The sequence below is a fragment of the Zophobas morio genome, unplaced genomic scaffold (genome assembly GCF_036711695.1).
Source record: "Zophobas morio isolate AGI-343-1 ecotype UQ-CSIRO unplaced genomic scaffold, CSIRO_AGI_Zmor_V1 ptg000140l, whole genome shotgun sequence".
NCBI lineage: Eukaryota > Metazoa > Arthropoda > Insecta > Coleoptera > Tenebrionidae > Zophobas > Zophobas morio.
The window spans coordinates 31,930-49,879 of NW_026972244.1; the positions used below are offsets into that span (position 1 = coordinate 31,930).

General features: G+C 36.5%; 2 protein-coding genes and 1 long non-coding RNA gene across 8 annotated transcripts; all 3 read right to left on the reverse strand.

Moving 5' to 3' along the window:
* Positions 1-685: 685 nt before the first annotated feature.
* Positions 686-3,135, reverse strand: LOC135145295 (active breakpoint cluster region-related protein-like). The gene is made up of 16 exons (XM_064077416.1): positions 2,987-3,135; positions 2,738-2,806; positions 2,563-2,660; positions 2,434-2,513; positions 2,307-2,373; positions 2,194-2,252; positions 2,049-2,140; positions 1,929-2,002; positions 1,745-1,853; positions 1,610-1,693; positions 1,485-1,554; positions 1,349-1,431; positions 1,234-1,299; positions 1,098-1,173; positions 985-1,033; positions 686-919 (listed from the first exon to the last, which is right to left on the reverse strand). The coding sequence occupies exons 1-16, from the start codon at positions 3,048-3,050 to the stop codon at positions 686-688; spliced, it is 1,374 nt and encodes a 457-aa protein (XP_063933486.1). The 5' UTR covers positions 3,051-3,135.
* Positions 3,136-9,019: 5,884 nt separating this feature from the next.
* On the reverse strand, positions 9,020-9,731 carry LOC135145306 (uncharacterized). Of its 2 annotated transcripts, XR_010283402.1 has the most exons (4): positions 9,569-9,731; positions 9,430-9,500; positions 9,289-9,376; positions 9,020-9,131 (listed from the first exon to the last, which is right to left on the reverse strand). It is a non-coding gene; the product is annotated as an uncharacterized LOC135145306 (long non-coding RNA). The 2 variants fall into 2 exon arrangements; XR_010283401.1 differs by having other exon boundaries at positions 9,430-9,731.
* Positions 9,732-12,040: 2,309 nt separating this feature from the next.
* On the reverse strand, positions 12,041-17,436 carry LOC135145284 (telomerase reverse transcriptase-like). 5 transcript variants are annotated; one of them, XM_064077404.1, is made up of 34 exons: positions 17,226-17,436; positions 17,096-17,166; positions 16,971-17,045; positions 16,802-16,917; positions 16,653-16,738; positions 16,528-16,584; positions 16,107-16,473; positions 15,989-16,045; positions 15,849-15,937; positions 15,579-15,796; positions 15,353-15,518; positions 15,225-15,298; positions 15,087-15,174; positions 14,963-15,033; positions 14,772-14,906; positions 14,589-14,720; positions 14,435-14,536; positions 14,288-14,377; positions 14,139-14,236; positions 13,989-14,082; positions 13,844-13,931; positions 13,716-13,789; positions 13,588-13,662; positions 13,462-13,532; positions 13,353-13,410; positions 13,222-13,306; positions 13,127-13,170; positions 13,006-13,066; positions 12,876-12,953; positions 12,752-12,821; positions 12,529-12,686; positions 12,358-12,472; positions 12,244-12,301; positions 12,041-12,188 (listed from the first exon to the last, which is right to left on the reverse strand). In XM_064077404.1, the coding sequence occupies exons 1-34, from the start codon at positions 17,392-17,394 to the stop codon at positions 12,066-12,068; spliced, it is 3,513 nt and encodes a 1,170-aa protein (XP_063933474.1). In that variant the 5' UTR covers positions 17,395-17,436; the 3' UTR covers positions 12,041-12,065. The 5 variants fall into 5 exon arrangements, 4 of the variants coding, with proteins under 4 accessions (XP_063933474.1, XP_063933473.1, XP_063933471.1 ...); XM_064077403.1 differs by having other exon boundaries at positions 12,882-12,953; positions 14,288-14,536; XM_064077401.1 differs by having other exon boundaries at positions 14,288-14,536.
* Between the last annotated feature and the right edge of the window lie 514 nt (positions 17,437-17,950).

Sequence of the window (17,950 nt, forward strand, 5' to 3'; positions counted from 1 at the left end):
ATATTCCGCACAGCTAATCAAAAATAAAAAGGTTATTAAGTTATGCAAGATTTTCGTTTTGCTGAAACTAAAGGCGCGAAACAAGTACTCTTGCGAGCTTACGAGGCCCTTTAAATAAACTTCTAGAAATAAAAGCTTTTATAAGAAAGGGTGTGACTCCAGAAGTAATGTATATTTTTATCTCTGTTACCAAGTTATTTTGGCTTTGCGCCTTACATATAATGTAGACAAGTTCCAAAGTATTTCTTACGAGAAAATAATGTAGAAGGTCGTGGAATAATACCCAAGAGAAGATTTATTAAGTAAACAATTTACAATAATATCTAGAAATATAAGCTTTAACTGCTTAATAAAAAAGAATGATTTTGTTTTATAGTTTTCCTGAGGCATAATTTACTATTCAAAGAACTCATTAAGAAAAAAGCCAAAACAAACCACAAAACTATTCGTTAGTAGATAGCAAAATTAGGCGAATTAGTATCCAAAATCTCCGTGCAATAATTTTTAGGATTGATGGTTTGTTATTTAACCAATTAGTGGTTTTTAAACGTAAGATAGGGAGGAAAGCGCAACTTGTAAGCGTAAGAAAACCAAATTGTAAGAGTTTCCTACTGTAAGCTGGAAAGTACAAGATATTCTAATATACTGACACTATTTATTAAATTTTATACTTCATTCAAGTCGGTCAAACGTTATCAATGAGATCTGTGTTATATAATGTGGTCTCATTTCTCTCTTTATTGGTCGAGGTAGGCGAGTAAGAGCCACTGGCTTCTTTCTTTTTGTTCTGAGACTTCAGTTTGAAGGCAGGAGAAAACTTATTAAGGAAACGAAGAGCAGCGTCCGAAGCCTGTGCAACCAAGACCTTCGGAGTAACTTTATATTTCCCATAAGCCAACTCCGAAGGGCTGGACTTTGACTGATGTGTAAGAAGAGCGTATCGTGTGAGCAAAGAGGTAAGCCTCCAAGTTGATAGAAAAGGACCTTCACTAGAGGCATGCAAGGCGCGGATAGTTCAAGGGGATATTTAACACTGTTGACAAAAAGAGAGTTATTAACGAGCCTTGCAGAAATAAGATTCAAAGCATGCGCTTTACCTTTTAGTGTGTCTAACACGAGGTGTCATTTCGAAGCCTTCAATGGGCCACCAAGCCAGAAGAAGTTGAACAACGCCTGCAGCGGAGATGAGCAGCTAGTACAGCACTAAGTTAAAGCGAATCTATTTATGGGTACTGCTCTCGCTCTGCAGACCCATGGAAGCATCAGCACGCGAGCCCCTGTACTTCATGAGCGAGGGAGCTGCTGAATGGATTGGTCTTAAAGTGACTACGACACAAAACCTGCCAACCTATGCAGACGCTGAGATTGAAAATAGTCATTTTGTTATCCTTGGAATAGCTTAGCACAGAGTGGAGGTGGTCAAAAATGTAACTGGAGAGCAGAGAAGTCGGTAATAGCGAAGTTGCTAAAGAACAGTGAAACACATTAGCGAGTTCCGATTGACGTCAGGAAGTTTCATAAGCAACTTTTTGAAACTTTCTACGTCCGGTTTATCTGGAAAGTCATGAACTCTCATTTTAGCGGCCCTTTTAGGTAGACGGCAAAGTACCAGTCACGGCGCCCATAAAGGATGAGTGGAGCGCGTGTGTTATCAGCGGCTCCGGTAACTCTCTCAGATACATTTTTAGCAGGCCTGTGACAATAACGTTATTTTGTAAGCAGTGTAATTATGAAGAGAAGGCACCTGTTAAGTCATGGACGCAGGCGTCCTCAAAATCGACCGGTGAGCCCGTATCATAGCATAACTTCAACTCCTGGTATGCAGACTGCGAGCCAGAAACTCTGTAAAGCCCCTAAAAAGTTTTGCCAGTGCAGACAAAAGAAAAGATAAGGCACGCTTATCTACAGCCGCAATTCACACGACTTACTTCTTCTTTAAGCCCATAACGCCGCTTTTCGATTTGGGAAATGCAGGCAAAGATGATCCCCGGTAAAGCCGAACCTACAGAAAGGTAAAGCCACAAAAGTTGGTAATTTTAAAAAACAACCTTCACGACAGCAGATGCTGCGAATGGATTGCCCAAAGTAAGGAATTAATAAAGGGGGAGGAATAAAGTCGTCGCTAACCTTCTCTTTAATACTAAAATAATAAAGAATGTCTCACCGAATCTTCCAAAAAACCTAATAACCTACCCTTTAAATTGAAAGATAACTTTACAAAAGCCCAAAGGATAGAGATGTAACTTGACTTCCTAAAAGGGAAAACAGATAAGTAAGAGATGAGTAAGATTTAGTCGGTAAAGTACTTCAGCGTTACTTAAATTTTCCGTCAAAATATTCAAGGCTAAGGCCCCAGTTCCACAAATTTTTTTCCTAGTTTTATATAGAATATATAGAAGAAGCGAGATGGTGAAAAACGAAATTATTAAGAACTTTGAAAACTGCTGTTTTGCAGATATTTGTATTTTAAGCATGGAGTTCCTTTCCAAATTAAGGGTATATACTTGCTTCCACTTATAAATAGATTTAATTCGACTCAAAAATTTGTAAACTCTATAATACACTCAAAGATTCGGTATATGTAACACTCTCCGAACGCTTAATTTCCACGAACTTCGAGCCGGAATCAACCAAAAAAGATACAAAAGCTTTAGAAGATGCTAAGTTTTAATAAACACATTTAATATATTAATTTTAATATGCATATATATATATATATATATAACAAGAAATATACAAGCTTTAAGGTCAAACCCCCACGCTGAATGTATTCTACATAATAACGTTCCTGTTAGCAGAGAGAGTTCTATAAATCATGAAAATAGATGAAATAAATTAAGTGCGTTTGCCTTTGAATTTGTGTCTCAAGAACAAGAAGTAAAAGCAGATCATACTTAGATGTTATTTTCAATAAGCGATAAAAAACTTGTAAATACATAAGCGTAACTGTTTTTTTAACTGCTAAAATAATTGCGGTAATTTATACCTGTATAACAAATTGATGGTGCTGACTGGTTACTTTTTATACCGCTACTGTAACTATCTTGCATTATAAAAAGGGGTCAACACATAAGTTCATACGTTTTAATAGTTCTACTACTTCAAACCATTGAACGTAACACCAGCAAAAAAACCCAGTCTGTGTAGCATGAAACACAAAGGGGCATCCTGCTGGGCAGGTAGGATTTAAACGCGCTAATCTAAACACGAGAATTGTCGGTCCACAAATTAGTTTTTAGGTTGAAACCAAGTGATTTGTTATTACCAAATACCGCAATTGTTGATGGCTTCAATTCGTCATAACTTTACAAAAGCGTGTGTTATTCTTCATTAAATAGTTTGCAGCCAAAAGAAGGTTAATGATGCCCTGTTTGTATCTGTTTACACCAAAATTTCGGTTTCGTTTCGGTGTTTTAAAAAGTTGACAATAAATTGCCTGCTAGCGGCAATGTATGGTTAACTACGTAAACCATCGTATCGGAATTGAGAAGTTGCCGTCGTAGCTCAGCGGTAAAGAACATCGAAGGGTAAATTAAAGCTTTTTACCAACGCAATTTCTTTTTGGCTTTTGGATGCTTGCGTATTTTTTCTCCCTCTCCTTCCCCTTGCAAGCACGTACGCACAACTATAAACTATGATAGGTTAAACATTACACTATGCTAAAGACTGAACGCCAAATTTCGACGTAAAGATTCTGGCTAAGATTTTTGGCGTGGGGGCGCAAAAGATTAAATGTGTAAATTATTATACTGTATTAATAGTTAAAGTTGTAGCTCTTCGGTTAGATACTATTTTTTTACCTGTTTCGCTGTTAATATTAAAGGAATACTTACCTACTATTTGATGAAGTAAGCTTTTGTACGTATAACTTTTGTAAAACACAAGAAGCTTTAATTTTTACTAGTTTAATATATAATACTGATAAAGTAATATACGAATACGATTAAATTTTAAACGTAGGAGCGTATTTTTTTTTATAAAAAACGAGTCAGCGTAAGCTTTAATCTTCTTTTTAACTATTAGTAACTAAAAATATCGTAGCCAACTATAATATGTCATTATCCAAAATTATATTCTAGAGCGCACATAACTCATTCTTTGCGCATTGGGTCGATTTCGCGGTTGTTTGAGCAATGGTGCGCTACACCGCGGCTGACTACAGGTTGAGTTCACTGGCCACAATCTTATAAAGCAATACTTCGCCCTTCACTAAGGGATAAGTGAACACGCTAATTGTATTCTAGCGGTGAAATTATAAAAAAAAACAAAAAACAGACGAGAAAAAAGGAAGTCGTGAGTCTTCATTATTTTTCTGGAGTCGGTTACATATACTTTCTTTTTTTAAGAATTTCTATTTCCTCAATTTTTAAGGTTGAAATTTTCGGGACTATTATTAATTAAAATAAAGGTAAAAATAGCAAAATTGTAACTTGTTATAGCCCCATTATAATTTGATAACTATGAGATATCTATGGAAACATTTATAATAGGAGCTCAGATTTCCTAATTAAGTCTATCACATGTTCGAAAGAAAAATTTTCCGTCCGGTATTTCTTTGGCATAATTGTATGCATTGTCAATATAAACATTCTTCTCGTAAGACACTTCTTTTGCTATATCTTTCACAGCTTCATTGTCTGGTAAAATCTTATCTTAACCCAGGGTTCGGGGTAATCTCACTGAGTATATGCTATAATAATTTGTTTAGATACAGCCTTGCTCAATGCACGTACTCTGCCTCACAAATTAACTTGTTTGCCTTGAATTTGTCTATATTGAAGTTCATTATGTAGCCCATTGTGTTTCTTAGTTGTATTAGTTGTCCTCGAAGAGTCACAGTAGTTTACAATTAGTATTATGTTATCTGCCAACTTGTGTTTTATTAAAATAAGAGACTTACCGTGTGATTAAGGTAGTTTCATAGCGAGTTTTAACTGTTTTTAAAAAATGTTATAATGTAAACTTCCCTTAGCATAAAAAGCCACATGGAAGATGTCAAGTATGGTGCTGTTAGCAGTATAACGTAGGGACCTACTAAACTATTGTATATGTTGGCGCTTTCTTTCAGGAGGCTAAAGTTTTGGTGTTAGCTGGTATAGAGATATTAAAATAAGTTATAGGGTCAGGTGGTATTTCTGTATAAGTTGACCGATGTCAAAGGTTTACTTTATGAGAATAAAGTAATGGAATTCTATGTTGAATTCAAAATTCTGTTAATTTTGATAGGTTCTTTAATATATACCGTCCATTTTAAAAATTTTTGAAAGTGTGATGCGGCCGAGTCATGACCATAATTAGTAGGATAGTTACTCGAGTAAAAAATAAACTCGTCAGTTTTGTTTTGACATTAGCCGCCTTTTTTTATCCCAAGGAAAGCCCTTTTAAAGAGTCTTGCAGCTTTCTTCCGTGAAGAGCAACAATAACTTGTAAAACTAAACTTGTTCTTATTATTATATTCTGAAGAAATTATTTTATATGTGCAGTCTAATTTGTCCAATACTAGGTACATACATTGCTGTATGTGCACATAAACCAGTTTTTGTAGCTTTCTATGTATATTAAAGACTGTTGTTAATTCAGCAGTGTGGGTTAGTATAAACCGAATATTTTATATAGAAAGAAGTAATCTGAAAGAGGACTTTGAGAGAACAAGATAAAAAAATTCTTGATAGTCAATGTTATTATTTTTGCTAAAATCCTCTGGCTGTGAGTCTAGTTTATTGTGTAGTCTTTAATTGGTCGTTATAATTTTTTTATCAGGTATTGTATTTAATGTCAATTATTTTAAAGTCGACAGGCTTCATAAAATGTTCCAGTTCGTTCGTAGCTGCTATTATGTATCGTTCTCTGTTGGTTTAAATCATAGTTTCTTTGAAGGTTAAAGAATTATGCGCTGTTGGGGTGTTTTAGTTTTTCTATTTTAAGGATAATATCTTTTTAAATTTTGTCACAATCTTCATTTTTAAGTACAAGATATTTGGGCTGATTTCTTAAGAGGGTGATAGCTGATGTGTCCATAATTGTATTATTCCTTAGGGTCTACATTGGGTTTCTTTTGAATAGCTGTAGCAGCCATAGTGTAAGTGTCATTATAGCCATCAAATTCTAGATTTAAAAACCCATCTCTTTACGTCTCTTGGGCAATATATGTTGTTTTATATTACTGTGTACCTTATTATTGTTGAAGAAAAAACATTTAAAATCCTTTTCATTATTTACCTACAGAATGGAGGTTATGTTTAAACTTAGTATCGAAGACGGCTTATAATGAAAACAATTTTAATAGCCAACTTTATACGCTACAGAATGGGCCATTTATTGAGCTAATTACATTTTCTCAAACTTTAACCTCATTCAAGAGTTCTTTGTTAAAAAATGAGGAAAAGCGCTCGTATCGATACTTCTTCCTTGTCTGGGGGAACGACCTTGCTTGTATTTCTTAGTAAGGTTATTTTTTAATAACTTACGTAGGCAAATCTTCTCAACGCGGCCTACTCTTCCGCAAAATGCACAGGTTTCTTCAGGATGAGGACACAGATCTTAAGTGTGACCCATTGCAACCCTTGTATAAGATAGTATCGGTTTTTTGCTAGTGGTATAAGGGTGTGTCCCCTGTAAGCTTTGCTAACAATATTAAGGTGTAATATTAGACCGTTCTCTATATTGCATCTATTTCCGCTTGAAGAAGAGCAAAGGTATCTATAATCGAGAGAATTAAGATTCTTAAAGTAATAGTGTTCTAAAAAATAACATTTGAATTCATCTCAATCGATGCGAAGAGTTATCATAATATATAAATAAGTCATTTCTTTTTGGAAGTGTTGGTTTTCCCACGGTGCTTTGTTCTTTTTTCGGATTTTTTTAAATGTATTATAAGCGATTGGCTAAAAGTTTAATGGTTTCCTCTCGCTGCTATGGTATTACAAAATTCGTAGTGACTTTCTGCCATAAGCGGGATGTTATTACTCGTTCCAGTTCTGTTACTTTCATTTTCCCTATCATAGTTTTAGGTCTTCGTTTAGGCTATTCCTTAGAATTTGTAAATCAAGTGCCACCCTCTTAAATTTTTCATACGAAGCGACTTGGTTCTCCAATATTTTCATGTAGTAAAAAGAGATCATAAACCCCTCGAGTTATTAAGGCCAGTTTAATATCAATTGAATTAAGGAAACGTTCCCTAATAGATGGCCCTGCCAGCATGTTGTTATATACGCAGAATCAGATAATTCACCAAATTAATATTTTAAATAACTTTTAATAGTGCTAAAGTTCAATGGCAGCTGAATTAGTACTTATAATATGTAAAAAGCTATAAATTATAACTATCATAACCAAGATTAAAAGTTATCTTTTTTTATAAAATTAGTAAAAGATTGTCAACTTGAACATTTTTTTACAAACTTTATTGTGGTGCTAATAACCATTTTTGTAACGGCTTTAGTACTCTATCTGTAAAATAATCTACAAAACATGAATTTTTTTTGTCTGTTCGGTGGCAGAATAAAAAGAGCTCCTTCCATTCCGCAATAGGGCAACAGTTAATTTTAGGAGAGAAAACGCGTCCCTTTAGTTTCTTTTATAGCGTGGAAGTAACTTTGTTGCACAGCAAAAGATAAAGCTGTACACAAATCCTGTAGATTAAGTATAACCCCCAGAAAACTACAGTTGCGGTCTTTTTTTATCCTTGCGCGGACTGGTATGCATTACGTCACTTAATTTAGCGCTTGTAACTTGCACATTTGTACTCAACCAATGGTTCAACTTTTATATACATGTTGATAGCGGTGTCGCCATAAAAAGTACTTCGTAGTAAAGAAACACTTCGGCGGTTTTAGCAGCGCATATGTTTTAAAAAAAAATACTTATTTGAGTAACATAGTTTATAAAAAAAACAAAAGTACTCTTATCATGATTCAGAAGACATGATTTAAACCCCATGATTTAAACTCCCTTGCCTTAAACAGAGGTTCATTTTTCTTTATGTTATCAGTAACTTAGATTGTTAAGAGCAGTAGTTAAAACTTTGTTTAAAAGTTATTATAAGGATAAATTAGTAGGGTTAAGTAATAGTAAATGTCCTAATATATCGGTGGGTCATTAAGTAAAATCAACTTGTTCAATGTAATTAAAAAAGAAACCACATATTATAGTAAACTGGCGTGCAATATAATAAAACTGCTACTGTTATTAAATATGAAATTATCAAACTAAACACTTTTAATTAATATAAACTGGTACGGAAAAAGATGTTTTGTAAAATAAAGTTTTAATTTTTAGTAAGTTCAGATCCAAGATTTAAAAATTAAGCGATGCTAAAAATCCTTACGGAATGTACAGGTTAGATAGGTCGTTGTGCTTATCTAGCTCGTCGAGTGTAAGGCCTTTGGAAGGCCTAATTAAAATTTTAATTAATTTGTGCTAGTTTTCGTTGTAAGATTCGATTGAGGAGGAAATAGCTACCCTTGAAAAATATTTTAACTACCCAAGGTTTAAGAATACTCTAAGATTTAACTGTTATAATAACACACATTTTATTAAAACCGCTTTCCAAACTTGATATATTCGTTGCGGTGGTTCCTGCCACAAGCAATACGCGAAAAAGTATTGCTCTAAGACATTTTTAATATATACAACGAACTATTAAGGCTTTTCATAACTCAAGTTATTTAAATATACTTAAACCTTAGTTAATACAGGTTATCTTCGTATGTAACAAGCCTATACGAAAACAAAAACAAAAAAAAAGAAAACCTTAAAAAATAAAAAATAAATCCTATAGTCTTTACATTTTGATATTAAAATAAAAACGCCCATGCAGTTAATAAAAAATAATCGCAACTAGGAAGGTATTTTAATTAGTAACGGATTTTCTAAGTGTAGAAGACTGTCACTTATTTTCTCTAATGTTAGTTTATATGCCGATACAAAAAATAATAAAATATTTTAAATTAAGGTAAACAAATTAAAAAAAGGAAAACATTTTAGTATAATAAAAAGTCGACCAACGATTATAGCTGATCAATGAGCGCGGGAACTCTGCTGACAACACTGGGGACTAACGCAGTGTGCAAGCGAAGCAGAAGCTGGGTTCCTGTGTTTAGGTGAATATGCGTCTTTCCTTATATGTAGCCCTTATTATAATAATACAGTTATATGATGGAACAAGCTGCAAATGCAAAAAGCACACAAGAAACTAGAAACATTATATATATAAAATTCAGAAGCAATTTAAGTCAAGGGAACTAACGAAATAAAAAAAGCTACAAAAAAATTATTTTAAAAGTTTACTGTAACGATGATCCTTTTTATCAATCAGCTCAGCCTGAATAACGCATTTTCTTAAAAAAAACTCGATATCTTTTGCAACTTTTACAAACTTGTAAAATAAAAATTAAACTATTCAAATAAGTGTTAGAATAAGTTAAATACCTCCGCGAATTTATTGGCATCGTCCAAAATAATATACTTCATAAACAAATTCCTAAAATATTTTCTAGAAACTAAAAAGTAGAATACAGAAGAAATCTATGCTCAAGCAGATAGCTGAGAGAAAACTCCAAATAATTACGCAGTAGGGCATCCTTATCGTTTCCAAAAGGAACATAACATGCTCTTAAAACGCCGCGATATGAATTTTTAAGAAGAATAAAAGCAGTTTTAGTTAACATAAGACACTAATCAGGTAAAGAAGTAAAGACAACCAAAATTATGGTCTAACTTTTTAGAACGGTACGGGGCTGGTGGCGCACCAAAAAATTAAGGAAGGGGAGGCTTAAGTCACCCAAAGGTCCCTCTAATCCCAGGATACACTTAAAAAGGAATGACAACGCCAAACTACCACTCTGCTCCGAAGTTAACAGATGCTGAAAGTTTGCTTCTTCTGTCCTTGAAAACTACTTATCCACAAAGTGCTTTCCTCATAAAATTTGCCTTCACGTGACAAATAGACATCCACCTTAAAAGGAGAGGGAAACGTTTAATAAGGCATAGAGTCCCAACACTTATCGCCTTTTCCGCTTCATGCCCAGTGCGCACAGCCTTACAGAACATAACCGAACCACTGCGTTGCCACCTTCAGTGCGATTTTAATTTGCCTGCTAATTGTGCCACTAACACGGAGAAGGGCAATTGGGTTCTTATCACGACAAAAGAAGGAATTGCACCACCGGCTCCGCTAACCTTCAATGATTCTAGAATTGTGATATCGAAGATTAGGTATTAATCAACTGCTGGCTACGTTAATGGCTCTGGCCTCTAGTCTTTAAATTCAATTACTGTTATAGTAACTGTAAAAGTAACAGTTGCGTGTTTTTATTGTTAAAGTAACGAAGATAATTAATTACTTAGCATATACTTTTCTCATAACCTTAGTATATACGTTAATAGCGAGCTTTGTCAATGGTGGTTCCCACAATTTTTCTTAGATAAGAACTGCCATGTGTCGCGTTGGAAACATTCGTTACTTTTATATAAAAATAATAAATATTACATAAATTTTTAAAAAAATTAAAAGAAGCTAAATATATAGTCTGACAATATATTCTATAAGACTACCTTTTTAAGTGTGTTGAGTTGAACAAACTGAAGTTAAGCATTGAGTTTAAGTGTATGTAATTATAAAAATAATTTAATTAAAAGAGAAATTATATTAACTATATATGAAATATCCCAAGTAAAAATTGAGGTTCACAAGCTACATCCAAAAACGGCAAGTCTCTAACTAACTATCAGTTCTTAACCGACTTCTTAATACGTCAGTTATGCTAATAATAACGGGAATGTAAATTTTTAGATGAAAGAACCACAAAAGTGCAAATAGTTATATGCGTGTATATTTGCGACAATGTGCCTGCTCACAGGTGCTGCCTTGGGAGCATTACGAAAAAAATTAATATAAGGCTTGAATTCGACTTATATTTATTGCTAAGCGGAACGAAGTTTAGGGCCTATAAGAATTAAAAGGTACTGGTTCACCTTAATTTTATAAAAAAATATTAAATTAGCGTTTTTAAGTCTATTAGATTTCCCACCCACTCCAAGGAGGGAGTAAATTACTAAATAAAGGTTAACGCTAGCCCCTCGCTCCCTCTACACAGTTTTATGTCAAATTAGCATATTAATACTAGCTACAAAACACAAATTAGAGTACAAAAACACTGTTTACTGAGTCACCTGTAGAATCTTATGAAAGCATGGCTTCAACTGAAGGCATTCGCACTGACGAGACTAAGAAATTGGCTTTAGGCCCCGAGTTAGAAGTTTTTGATTTTATTTCCGAAATAAAGGATATAATTCAGCACTTTAACTCTACATCTACCTCCCCGAAACTGGTCAATGTTTAGTAACTTAACAATTTGTTCAGTTAACTAAAAGTAACAATTATTTATTTGTGTGGGCAAATATATTCATAGCTATCCGTGATTATTTTCCCGCTAGAAAGTATTACAGATTAAGTTTAAGTTTATAGCTTTCAAGGAGTAAAATATTATAGCATTTTTTGCTATTTGTAAATTAATATGATATAAAAAAGTGAAACTATTCTTTTGAATCACTGACCTTCAATCTTTAATTTTATAGATTGAGACCAAAATATTAACTTTAAAAAACCGCTTTGAAACTAGCAACAACTTTTTGCAAGCTTTGGAAGGCGGAGAACATAGTTTAAAGCAACAAAAGCTTCTTTTAGAGGCTAAACGAAGAGAACTTCTAGAAAAGATGTAATCTCTGTATATTTGCTAAGGTGAAAAAAACTTTAAATTCTTATATATTAATAGCGAAACCCTTAAAAAACTTAAGCGAACGAAAGTGTTTCAAGTTTATCAAAAAGAAGAAATGGCTGGTCAAAGTGTTGAATAAATTTGGTATCTATCAGATTTTTTCTATTGACAAATTTTATGCGCTTACTCTGCCGATAGTACAGTGCTTTGAAAACCACTACTCTCTAATACTTCGCTCACTTACTATTTAATAAATTAGCCTCCACGATAGAAAAACTTTAGGGTTTCGGCCTTTTTATTACTAAGTAGAAAATATTGTATTCATAAGCAGTTTGCAGCAGGTCAATCTCACCAGTTCAAGTTAATGTTCTTGAAAACATTATTTAATTTAGACTCTGTCACAGCAGCCAGCAGCCCAACGTCGACCAACCGTTCCAAACGTTTCAAATTTCGCTTAAAAGAGATCAAAATCTGTAGATTAGAGCAATTTTAAAAAATGGATGAGAGTGAGATAGGAAGGGTTGACCGCCCGAAACTGCGCGTGCTTGCGTTTTAATATTCTGTGGAACGCGTGGTTTCCCAGCCTGTGAGCGATGCGACTGGCAGACTGCAAAACATACCAGAAGGGCCAACCGCTCACCAAATCACGCTCGCCCTCTTCAGCAGGAACCGCGAGGATCCCGTACCGGCTCGAGCGCTAGAAATTCGAGCTTTGGCCACATGTGCCAGTGAAGCAATGATCGTTCGGCTCGTTTCTGGTAGGAGAGACCATTAAAAAAAAGCGCGGTGATACGAAAGTAGTGCGTGGGACTCTGAAGGTGGGAGACGTTAATAAAGTCCAGGCGGGAGGCGTACACGCAGAGCTGGCAGGCCACATACAGAAAGATCTGGTAGACGTTGAGAAGAACAATCTGAATGGAGTTGAGAGAGCAGTCCAGCACTAGTGAGCTGCACTTCCGCCCAAGAAAGCTTGTGAGGTATAATCAGAGTTTGGCTTTTTGCACAACTCACGAGAGCCAAACAAGAAGCTATACAGTAAAAGTTTTTGCTGCATGCGTAACCCTGGAAAGTTGTAGAGGCTTATATTCATGTTGTCAGCCACGCCTAGCGAATGTCAGCGTGGAAACTGCACGTGTGGCAATGTTTTGAAGGAATTACACGAACTCAATTTTTTGAAATCACGAATAACATTCAGTGTTTTCGTACAGAATAAGTAGCCGCACCAAGGAAAGAAGTCTACAAACACTCGCTTAGCTGCAAGAAAAGAGAAAAGAGTGGAGGTGGCAACCTCCGTGCTCAATTCGGCTGTGGTTGAGAGTTCGGCCGTTTAGGGAGGCGTCAAAATTCACCTGCAAGAGTGAAGCAACAGTTGGCGGATATAAAATATAGAAAAGGAGCACGCGGAGCACCAAAGTTTTCTCAGTGTTCAGTTTCACTTCGTCTCCCGGAACTTCTACAACGGCTAGAAGTGATGATAAAAGAATGAATGTTGCAGAGGAAACACCTCGATGCATTTTGATAAGGAAATCGTTGGCAAGAGCTCGCTCCGAGGTGATCAGCAAATAGTCGTCCACGTAGCGCACGAGAACCTACACGCAGTTAGCCCTCCCAAGAAAACATAATAAAGCGCACGACCCCCTTCCGTTCGGGCACATGTATTCCACGCGACTTCTCAAACTCGTCCAAAAATAAACTTGGATGAATAACTCAACTAGAAAAGAGTAAAAAAGACCCAAATAAAAACCTGCAGAAGAGGGTCGACAGCACAGAGCCCTGAGCAACGCCAACTTTTTGCAAGTAAAACTCGTGGCGGATCTATAAGGGGGCGCACCAATTACTTGGTGGACCGAGAATCACAGGTTCTGCCTACTTTCATGACATTTTCTTTCACGTGTTTGCCAACTAAACGTAGTACTTCTCCCCGCTGTTGCAGGAGAAAGGCCACCTAGAATAACAAATTTGTAGCAGTACATCTGCAACTGGCGACGTAAAAATTGCCTGGTCGATCAAGACAGCCTTTTTCACATGTAAAGATAAACTCTTGGAAAATTCGGTAAACGTAGTGATCTCGTCTACAAGCGGGTGTGTTACTCACCTTAGCCAAGGAGGCAAGCAAAAGTGTTTACTTGGGCAAAAAACGGTCTTTTTGAAATCTCTTCTAATAAAGCCGTTACAGCGGGTAAGCACTGCGTACTTTCGGATCATGTAGTCATTCTGGGCACGCAAAGATTCCACAATGACGACAACGTGAACAGAGAAAACCGCTAGAACCTCTCGAAGTAAATTTCGCACGAGAGTAAGCAGCTTGTCGTGAGGAATGCAGTCAAAGGCTGTCCGGATGTCCACAGAAACAAAGTAGAGAGGCCTAAAACCCTCAGGTTGAGCTCAAGGGCCGCCAGAATACTCGAAAAACTTTGACACAGTTTTCTATCACAAGTCTGCCACTGCCGCGCAAATCGGTAGATTCTACAATGTATGTCGTCCAGCTTGAACAGCGTGGCAGACCTCCCCGATTTTGCCTTCAGTATACTTATGAACAAAACCAAGCATTGCGGGTAGAAGCCATGTGCCTTTTCGTGGCGTAGAATATGAAACGCATTGGAAAGTTGGCTGTTGATGGAAAACATTTTCCTGCGGATCTCTTCTGGCCGGAGGGGCTTCTGCCAACGAAAACAGAGCTTAACGGAATAATAAAAAATACTCTGCACTAGAGAGACAGTTCGAGACATATTGACGATGGTGCGCACGCCGTTGGGCTTGGGCATGAAGCGGAGATACGAGCAGGAAACCGAGTTGTTGGACTGCATGCTCAGCGCCCTCTGAGGGTCAACGATAATGGCAGGAAACACACTAATGAAGGCACAACACGACCGCATCCAGTTGGCAGAGAGTCGTGGCCTTCAACCTGCTCAGCTCGAGTTCATGGAGACGGTTCCACACGTGTTTTGGGTAGTAAACAGTCCTCCACTTGAAGCCGGCATGCTCGGTAACGTAAAAATAGCACTAAGGGGTCCACTGAAGAGTGCTGAAAAGACCACAAACCAATAGAAGAACCTGAATAAGTGGGATTACAAGAGATTCGAAGAGCCAGGAAAAAAACTTGGTGCAGAGTTCCTTCCTGAGTTGCAGTTCCAAAGGGCTGCCCCCCGAAGCCGCCGGATTTATTTTCAGCCACTTCGCTTCAGACAACTAAAAGCTAAAGATAGCCACCAAGTAAAATACAGCGCACAAGTGAAGATACAAACCCGAAACCCTTTAAGAAGGCTGCTCACGTGGTACTTTTCGTGTCGGCGGAAAGAAACAAAGCGGCTGATTTCTACTCAAACAAGAGCAGTAAGCCCCATTAACCTCTAAGTGGTCAATATGAACCTTGAAATAATCGTTTAGCATTATGCGCACAGCCAAACACATGGAACGGGACAATTTGCATAATGCTTAGATAAAGAAATCTACTCACCTACTAGTGGTAGTAAGCATTACCAAAATGGGAAAGCTAATGAAAACAACGTCAGCATGCGAGGAAAACTGTCCAACCAGTCGCAAAACTTCCGTTTCTGGTAGCTCTTCCTTGCTGACATAAACTGAAGATGGTGACATAAAATGAAAAGCAAGAACTTCTCGTGACATGTAGTTACCCTCACGAAATCCGCTGTCGTCTGGGGGGAAGCCCTCCTGAAAGTCACACGAACCCCGCTGACCAACTTCCTTGTCGTTATCGCTGTTATAAGCAGGCGACGGTGGTAGCTGCAACCATTTTAACTCCTCTTGAGGGAACACAGAGTCAGCTGAAGCGGCGGCCGACTAGATTTTTTATTTGTTCAGTATTAGCCAAAAATAGGAAAGGCAGGTTAGCGCAGCAACATCGGGTCGACGTGTTCTGGTGATGATTCGGGAGAAAAGAAGAGACGTTTGCGCGGCGTGGAAATTCCGCTTAATCGTCTGAAAAAGCGGGCGGAGCAAACGATAACGCCTCCGCATGCGATGGCAGCCCGTCGCTTTCAAGACACTACCGAAGCCAAACACTGCAGTAATCAGTCCGTCAGCGGTCCCCGTCCTGTCCATTGACTCGTGCAGTGCGTCTATGGGAAGAATGGACAGCAGTCACGAGCTTATGGCATGGCGAGCGCGTACGGGTCTTCGAGAGAGTTACTGTCCTGTAATGTGAGTAGAAGATGCGAGTGCGCTTTACGGGGCAATTCAGCACAGACTCTCCGCACAAACTGAGATGGTAGCTGGTCCATATGCTTCCACCCGTACAAATAGAGCATTACCTCGTGGTTTTACTGTTGCTCACACACGCGTTGCTCTTACTTTGTACCGCTCTTCTTCTGGCAAAAGAAAAGCTCTTAACAAGAATAGGCACAGGCCCCCCATTAAAGCTTATAGTACTTGTTATCACCAGGAAGAAGATCGCTTGCAAGACAGTCGGCCGTACGTTTGAAGGGTTGGTCCTCAACGTGGAAAGGACATTGTTGCAAAACTTCGAAGGAAGAGAGACTTGACCTACGTCGCTTTCTAAGCTTTTTTCTCTGTGCGGAGCCCAACCGATTCTTTTTTTTTCTGTATGGTTTGTCGTGTTTGTCTTTCTTGTTATTATCGTTATTACTATTAAAAATAGTTATGGTGTCGGTGGGCTGCGCATACTTACTCTCAATGTTGTTAACTTTATGTTTATAATTATTATTAATATTACTACTATTTTTCTTTTTATTACAAGTATAAGTGGTGAGAACGTCACTTCTTTCCAGTTTCAAATCTGTAAGAAGAGGCAGTATGTGAGCAAAATCTTTATATAAAAATATCACTTAACTGTCTTTTAGTGGTGCCGTATAAGTTTTATGAGAAAGTGCATGATAGGCTGCAACTCCTTTTACAAAGGCAAATAATAAAACGAGATAGAGGAGGGGTTTTTAGGTTAAAGATTAATTAAGAAACCGCAAATTTGCATAAAAGATCCGTTTGAAAGCTCAAGAAACATAGACGTGTGAAGTAGTAAATAAAACATGAAATTTTCACCAATACTAAATAAAATAACCATACTTAAAAAAAAATTAAATACTTTACGAGATAACAAAGTTAGCCACCGGGATAACAGCAATTCCCACTCTCTTGTTTTCAGAAACGTCACAAGTGTGTTAGGAAAAATGCTCTCTACCCCTAAGATGTCTTTCACTCCGCCGTTATCAGAGTAAGAGTGCATCTTAGCGAAAGTATAAGAAAAAGTAGTTGTGTTAAAGATAGAAGAACTACAACCTTCCTGTAACCAAAAGTCAGAATGTTTGTTAACTGATTTTTTTCAAAAATAATCTCAATAGCTCGATGAACAAGCTTTTTGTATATTTTTAATAAATTTTATATATGAATAACATGGGGTAAACCTCCTTCTGAGGAATTTTTAGCCGATCTGGAGTAGTTGTTAATTTTGTAATAATAGGAGGTGTAGGAGAATCTAAAAGATTTTTTTTTAATAACCAAGCAATAAAAAAGGGAAATTTCCATTTATTATACCATCATTTCTTGCGACAAGAGTTAACCTTAAAAGCCTTTTGAAGGAGATATCGTCATTAATAAAGAGAAATTTTAGGTCTTTACTTTCGCTGAATGTTTTTAAAAATTCAAGCAGAGGAACAAGTTCGTGATAAAGTGATGTTAATGGTGAAGACTGAGTAGTGGTCATGTAAGTCCCTAATAAAAAAATGGTTTTTCCAGCTCCGGTCTAACTACCTAAAACATTTGGAGTATTTCACCTTTTTAGTCCTTGTCACCGAGTAAAATAAGATATAAAAGCAGGGAAGCCCCCAAACAAAAGAGTTTTATGTAGATGATAAGTTAAAATGTAAAAAAAATTTTGTCTATAAATAATTAATTTTGGTCAAAATAAATTGAAACACAAAATGACGTTGTACCTTCAAGTGGTAAAATATCATGTGTTATTATTGACTAACTGATTGATTTAAAGCGAAATATTATAATTTATAACTCTGTCCGAAAAGTCTTATGTACATACTGTTTTAACGTTAAAAACTTAAATGGAATGGGAACCCACAGAGACGAAAGTAACAAATTAAGATCAAAGCAAAGCAAAACTAGTAATTATAGTTTCAAAAATGATTTTAATAATAAATATAATAACAATTATATTGAAATATGTCACTCCTACCAAAGAAAAATTTACTTGCCATAATATTAAATTCAATATAACCTAAACCAAAAACTATACCTCAGCCTCGTGA